Source organism: Magnolia sinica, chromosome 6, assembly GCF_029962835.1.
Source record: "Magnolia sinica isolate HGM2019 chromosome 6, MsV1, whole genome shotgun sequence".
NCBI lineage: Eukaryota > Viridiplantae > Streptophyta > Magnoliopsida > Magnoliales > Magnoliaceae > Magnolia > Magnolia sinica.
Window position 1 is genome coordinate 67,201,497 of NC_080578.1, and position 8,048 is coordinate 67,209,544.

The 8,048-nt window shown below is 39.8% G+C and overlaps 1 protein-coding gene across 1 annotated transcript; it reads left to right on the forward strand.

Annotated features, from left to right (window-relative positions):
- Positions 1-2,120: 2,120 nt before the first annotated feature.
- Positions 2,121-2,885, forward strand: LOC131249641 (uncharacterized). The gene is made up of 2 exons (XM_058250429.1): positions 2,121-2,258; positions 2,415-2,885. Exons 1-2 carry the CDS (start codon positions 2,121-2,123, stop codon positions 2,883-2,885), a joined length of 609 nt encoding a protein of 202 aa, XP_058106412.1.
- The last annotated feature ends 5,163 nt before the right edge of the window (positions 2,886-8,048 follow it).

The window sequence follows — 8,048 nt, forward strand, 5'->3', positions numbered from 1 at the left end:
TCCATCTTGGCGACCACCTAAAACCGACCACCCTCTGCCTCTTTCCTACCAGCTTTGGTTCAAACAAAACTACCCTTACCATCCAAACCAAGGCCCACTGCCAAACGACAAAACGAACTAGATCATCTTTGCTGTCCAAACCAGAACATGCAGTCAAGGCCCAAGAGTGATCAGAGCCGCTCATCAGATGCAGCTCCCACCTCTGATCAAAACACAACAAACGGTGATGGAGTAGGCGCAAACATGAGCTGGTGGGGAAAAATATGACAAGTCCGGAGACCCGGTTATGGAATGGACTAACTCTACTGACACGGCCCGAAGACCCGAGGTAACGGGTCTGACCGAGGCAAGATAGTAAAGCCTAAAGGAGAGACTTAGCTCGGATTGTGGGAAATGAATCCTAACAGAGATTCAAAGAGTCAAGAGTCATAGGCAAAATATATAAGACGCATTAAGTTGACTCGGCTAATGAGCTAGCAACATCTAAAGGGGACCAACTAAGGTCCCAAGGCTAGAAATCGCCTGATCGATCATAAAACTGACTCATATTGAGTCGGTTGTAGTATTGATCATCAGAATAAGAAGGAGCATCGCTTACGAGCCGACTCTGTTTCATCCGATAGAAGATAAAAAGCCCTGTCCTTGTAGCCAGTCGAGACTCATCTATTGCTAGAGTCGGTCAAGGCCGAGCCGAGCGAGGAAGAGACGGTGTAAGCATAAATACCGTCCAGAAAATCTTGTGAAAGGATTCCCGACCCCCGGTAATCTCGGGACTGGGAAGCATTCGTAAATAGATTGCAATCAGATCAAATCTCCTAAGATTGGGGAGAGAATCCCCGCATGACGGGACCTCTCACTCTTATAAAAGAAGGATGTCTCAAAATCAAAGGTACACAGAAAATCCCTCTAAAAAACCATTCCTACGCTGTCCAGTCACTGACTTTAGCATCGGAGGGTCCCCGGCTCTAGCCAGGGTATCCTTTGTCTCATCCTTGTGCAGGTGGTAGATCAGAAGGGAGGTTCACTAGTTTTTTGCATCAACAGCTTGGCGCCGTCTGTGGGAAACTGTACGAAAAGTCATTTTCCATGTTCTATCCAGAAACTGTAAACGTGCCCTAATGGTGATAACTAGAAGAATGGTCTAAGAAGAGCCAAATGAGGCTGCTGTCGCTGAATGACAGGGTGCGAACGTAACCCGAGGGACTCAGAATCAACCCAATAACCATCAGAATTCCGCCGCTCATCCGACAGCCTCTGCTGCGACGAGAAACACCCAGCGGAACCGAGGCAATGGGCAAATCGATAAAGATGTCCAGGAACTCAGATCCGACATAAACTTCATGAAACAATTCTTGGAACAGATACATCGGTAACAAGTTCACCTCGGTGCCCAGACGACCAACGTCTCGTAACAAGTCATCAATCCTGAGCCTATCACTTTGCAATCGGCGATCCCTCAGCGAAGTCAGCCCCACGATCCGTCCGAGCCAGCACCCACTCATTCTGAGACTGCCGTGCTGCCCCCCACTGATCTCCGACACGAGATCGATCGGCGGAGGCGCAGTCGACCTCCGGTTGAGGGAATGCCAGAAAGTGACGAACCTTGGAAAGCCGACCTTCATGACTTCAGGAGATAAGTGCGGGAAGAGATTGCAGACATGAAGCAGAGTCGGGATGCCCATCAAATTAGGCCCAAAATAAAGGCATCCCCATTTATGGAGAAAGTAATGCAGGCTCGGCTACCAGAACGGTTTCGTCTTCCACAGATTACACCTTTCACCGGTAAAACTGACCCAACTGAGCACATTGAATGCTTTCGAACGTACATGGAATTGCATGATGCCTCGGATGCCGTGATGTGCCAAGTTTTTTCATTGACCTTAGCCGATGTAGCTAGACTTTGGTTCAAGCAGTTGAAACCAAAGTCCATCAGTTCGTTTACAGAGCTCAGTGATACTTTCCTCAACTTCATTGGTGGGAAGAAGAAGTTGAAGCCCCCTGCGCATCTAAACAACATAGTTCAGAAGGAGGAAGAACTACTGAAAGATTACATCAAATGTTTTAATTTTGAGTCACTCCAAGTTTGGAAACATTAAGAGGAGACGACACTTAATTCCATCATGCAAGGTGCTAGGGATAAGCCGTTTCTGGCATCCCTGGATAAGAATCCTCCTGAGACATTGGCTGATTTCATGACTCGGTCAGATAAATGCGTGGATGCCAAGGAAACACGGAATTTACGTGAGGCCGCCCAGAACGTAAAAACCCCAGCCAAAGAGTCAGCCAAAAAAGAAGTTGACTCGGCTGGAGGTAAGAAGCGTAAGGACGACCGAACACGCGATGAACGCAAGTCGGGCAAGCGACCCGACCGAAGGTTTTCTACATACACCCTTTTTAATAAACCTTAAGAGCAGGTGTTGATGGAAATCAAGAGTGAAGGATTTGTCAGTTGGCCGAATAAGCTTCGGAGTAATCCAAACTCATGGAATAAGGATAAATATTGTCACTACCATCGCGATCATAGCCACGGTATGAGTGATTGTTATCACTTGAAGGAAGAGATCGAAAGGCTTATTCGAGAAGGCCGGCTCAGAGAACACGTCGAAAGAACCGGGACAGCGGAAGAATGCTCGGCTGACAACCGACCCACGGAGGAAATCCAGACTATTATTGGTGGTTCCCGAGGAAGAGGCGACTCAAACAATGCTCGAAAAAATCACACCAGGAGCATCAGTCAACCTGAGTCCGAGATCCTGATCATAGCCCGACCTTCGAAAGAAAAGAAGAGAGAAAAATACTGTATCACGTTCACCGATGAAGATGCTCGAGGCATTCACCATCCTCATGATGATGCTTTAGTCATTACTCTCACCATCGCGAACTGAAGGGTGTTCTGCATACTCGTCAACACAGGATCGTGAAAAGGCCTAGCTATATGTCCTAGAGGGGGGGGGGGGGTGAATAGGACAATGCCAAATTTAAAATAATAACAGCAGAATTAAATAATGAGATAACCAAATAAAGGAAATCAATTCATAATGCTGAAATGAAAGGCAACCTCAATAAACAAGTATTGAGAGGTTGATACCAATGCTGTTCTAAGGACAACCTTACACCATAAAAACTAAGGGTTTATGGCAGGACAACCTTATTTCTAGAACGTTCTTCGTATCAAAAACTCAAACCGAAGAGGAATAAATAAATAGTAAGGAATTGAAATAAAATGCAAGAATTTAAATCTAAATTATTATAACATTCCCCACAGTGCTTGAAATGTAAATATTACAACATTCACATCCACACATACATTCCACAAACTTGAATGATAAAAGATAGGAAATATAACTCACACATCCACAAAACACAAAGAGTTATAGTGGTTCACCTGTGTGTACACCAACTGTTAAACAACAACCACACAGCTTGCTACTCCACTCCTAATATCCTCACACAGAGGATATTAAAGTTCACTATGAAAATAGGTTTCACAGGTTCACCTAAAACCTTCACAATTGTGTCTTTCAAATGAGCTTACACAATTAAAAAACCCACTTCTGAGTTTTCCTAGCTCTCCTCAGATAACCACTAGATTGAGATTTTTTTTGCTTAATCTCAAACAAAAATCAAAATGAAGGAAATTTACAATATAGTAAAATACCTGGATTTTTCCTTTTGTAGCAGCCCGGAAGAACCAATCGGAGTAGAAGTTCAAATGTGGAAGTTCAATGTCCAATACTCACTTTGAAATGGTTTTGGGTTCTAATTGATTTTAAATTAAACTAGTTGAGCTAGCTATATTTGATTTTGATTCCAAGAAGAAGGAATACAACAATTCCTCTTTTCAATTCAGATTGAAATATACAAACAAAATCAAATTAATAAAACTAACAAAAGAGAATATTAAATATGCACAATATAGCTTAAAAATGAACACAAACTTATCTCAGAGTGATGCCTTGATTTTACTTGAAATTCGATATGAAACTCTGAAATTCGTGTTCTATTTATAGTTACAGAAATCTCATCTACGACTGGTCCTGAGGACACTACGACTGGTCATAGACTGAACAGATTTTTAAAATTTTAAGCGAGATTGGATAAAACTGTTTCATGACTAGTCGTAGAGTGTCCACGACAGGTCTTAGACCATCTACGACCGGTCGTAGCAGACCCAGGACTGATCGTAGGAAACTAGGATTGGTTACTATAGTTCGAGTCGTAGAACCAGGACTGGTCATAGGATGAGTCATGCACTGTTCACACGACCGGTCGAACAGAGTCCAGGACTGGTCGTAGCTCAACCAAAAAATTCTAAAAATTTGCAACAACTTAGGACTGGTCTTGGAATTTCTTGGACTGGTCGAGTCAGAGCTAGGACTAGTCGAACAGAGTTTAGGACTAATCTTAGAATAGTCCAAATACATGTAAAGTAATTCAATTTGAAATATGTATACAAAATGACCTACACTAAGGTCAATCTAAGGTCAATCATACCTTAAATGTGAGGTATGAACATTGAGAGTTCATTTCTTCAGATGATAGTTGACCTCTGAAGATTGTGAAGCTTGAGATCTCTCTACTTGATGTAACATTGGGCTTGAGATCTTCTAGAGCTTGAATTACAATTGACTTGGGTCTTGAACAAGATCACTTCTTTCGTTGTAGCTTGTACTTGCATTTCTTGAAATAGTTTGAAGTATTCTTCATTCTTGACTTGAAGCAAAGTGTTTAGAGAGGTGATGCAATGTCTTGATTATATATACCAATGAGCTACACAAGACATAGATTGATGTTTTGGCACCACAAAATTTGACAACTAAAGGAGCATAAAACCATAACACTTACAATCTTCCCCTTTGTCAAATTTGTGACAAAACACACTAAAAAAAAATTAAGAGAAGCACAACATGCTCAATAACGAATCATGCAGCAGTTATATAAGAGAACCAGTTACAGCCTAATTAAAGAATCATGCACCAGTTGTCATTAAATAACACAAATTCTTCCTTACTTATTTACTCACCCTGAGTAGCACACACATATATATCATAAACATTAATGTTACTACCCTTCAATCCATATCCATTATCCATTCCAATCAATCCAAACTACTTGAAATCTTCTCCCCCTTTTTGTCACAATATGACAAAGGAAGCAAATATGAATGGAAAAGGATAATAAACAAGAGTAAGAACAGGATTAACTAGACAAGATTTAAGCAAATGAAAGTCCACAAACTATTAACCAATTCAAATCCACAAACAAAGGTCAGTCAACCAAACTGAAGTAAAATCAAAGTTCACACACCAACAAAGGTAAAACAGTACTAGAGTTAATACAGACCAAAGGATAAAACACTTAATCAGATCCAGATGAAGGAGCAGGTATGGTAGGATCAAGTTGATGAAGGCCCATGTTTATGCGCCTAAGATACTTGCGCATATATTTAAATTGTGAATCATGGGCAACATTCATGTTCTCAACCTTCTCCTCAAGTGCACGAAGACGAGCATCAAAGTTAGATGGCTCATAGTCAGGATCATTAGTAGAATCAGATTCAAGTTCATCAAAGATATCATCCACATTAACATCATCAGGAAGATTGCCAGCTTCATCTTCATTCCCTGCTTCAGCTCCACCACCAGCATCTACTTGGCCAGGAGCCAATTCCAATTTCATCTTGTTAATATTCGAATTGTTAAAAATAAGATGATAGATAGGAGCCTCTCCAACATGCATAATAACTAACATGTGAGTGGCTAAAACAGTCATAAGATAGGTAAATGGAATATCACTATGACCTGGATGGAGACGAAACTGAATCATGGAATGACATATCAATGAAGGAAGACAAACTTTAGTACCAAAGATAACAGAATGCAAAACCCGAACCATAAACGAAGTCAGTTCAGTTTTGTTACCTGAACGAGGATACAGATTTGAAATAAAAATTTCGTGGAGAAGTCTATATCTGGGTAACAAATACTTTGAGGGGAGCGCATTCCCTTTATGAGTCCATTGCACATTCATATTACATAGATCTCTAGTGAGTATGCGTTTTTCAGATTTGGAGGGTTTTTCAGCTAAAGTATGAATAGGAATAACCTCATCGTTGACAGGTATGTCCATAAGGCTAGAAATTAGATGGCGGTCTACATCAAATGGACCTTCTCTGGCATCAATTTTAAATGTTAAATTCTCAGATGAAAAATCAGAGATACATGCAAACATGGCCTGAGCAATAGATTGGTATGCAGGCCCACCCCAATGTAAGATATTAGCCCATCCTACAGATTTGAGCAAACGAAGGATACCAAATTGAGTAATGTGGTCAAGATCAATAGGACGTTCAACAATGACACTGCGCGTACGCAAATTTCGCACATGTGAGGGATCATTTTTGGGTGACCGAAGATGGTGCCGAGTGATAGGAGTTGATCTAGAAGATGATGGACCACGGGAAGTTTTCTAGCATCCATTTACATGAAGAAACTTAAAGAATCAAGAAGATGCAAATAGGATAGAGTGGCGTTTACAAAGATCAGATTTAGGTGTAGAAAACCCCAAAATCTTCAAGAGAACTTGAAATCAACCACTCCAAGTAAGAAAATGAAGTGATTAGAGCATAAATCTACAAGGAAAATTGAAATGATGCACTTACCTTGAAAAATAAAGCAGTTGGGTATGACTAGTCGTGTCACACCCGTTGGAGAAGAAGGAAGAAATGAAGAAGAAAATATTTTTTCCCAATTTTAAAATGACCAGCGCGCTCCACGACCAGTCTTGAGCTGTCCTCGACCGGTCGAGCACATCCACGACTGGTCGTGTACAAACAAAAACATGCATTTTTCATGAAAATTTGAAATCTAAACACATAAATTATCAAATATATATACACTATGATACATACATGCATGAACAATCAATTTTAAATGCACATACCAAGATTAAGTTTAATTTATTAAACTTGCTTTTGTCAAGCGGTTTAGTGAAAATGTCAGCAAGTTGAGTCTCGGTCGGAATGTATTCCAAAGATATTATTTTTTCTTCCACTAATTCACGAATGTAATGATACTTAATGTCAATGTGCTTGGTACGTGAATGCTAGATTGGATTTTTTGAAATATTTATAGCACTGGAATTATCACAAAATAATATCATTGATTCCTGTGCAATTCCATAATTGCTTAACATACATTTCATCCAAACAAGTTGAGTACATGCATTTCTAGCTGCGATGTATTCAGCCTCAGCAGTTGAGAGTGATATAGAACTTTGTTTCTTACTAAATCAAGAAACCAAATAATTTCTAATATAGAAACAACCACCACTAGTTGATTTCCTGTCATCAATATTACCAGTCCAATCAGCATCTGAGTACCCAGCCAATTGAACACTAGTGTCATAAGGATACCAAAGACCCAATTTAGCAGTACTTGTGACATATCGCATTATCCGCTTAACAGCAGTTAGATGTGACTCTTTAGGATCAGACTGATATCTAGCACAAATACCAACACTAAAAGTAATATTAGGTCTACTAGCAGTTAAATAAAGTAAACTGCCAATCATACTATGATATAATTTAGGATCAACATTTTTACTTGTAGAGTCCTTTGAGAGTCTTAAAGTTGTACTCATAGGAGTATCAAAATTCTTACCATTCTCAAATCTAAACTTTTTAATCAAGTTCAAAGCATATTTGGTTTGAGAAATAAAAATATCATTGGGTTGTTGTTTTACTTGTAACCCTAGGAAATAATTTAATTCCCCAACCACGCTCATTTCGAACATAGATTCCATTAAATTTGCAAACTCAACAGTCATGTTAGAACAGATAGATCCATATATAATATCATCAATGTAGATCTGTACCATTAAAATATCATCGTTATATTTCTTAACAAATAAAGTTTTATCAACACTTCCCTTTTAAAAATTATGACTCAGTAAAAACTTAGTCAACTTCTCGTACCATACCCTGGGAGCTTGTTTTAAATCGTAGAGAGCCTTTTTAAGGCAATAGACATGATCAGTGTTCTTAGGAT

Excerpts from the sequence above, each read along its gene's own strand:
- LOC131249641 (XM_058250429.1), top strand. The coding sequence starts at position 2,121 with ATGCAAGGTGCTAGGGATAAGCCGTTTCTGGCATCCCTGGATAAGAAT. Across the intron at positions 2,259-2,414 it reads TACGTGAGGCCGCCCAGAAC|GTGTTGATGGAAATCAAGAG; the intron begins GTAAAAACCCCA and ends CCTTAAGAGCAG.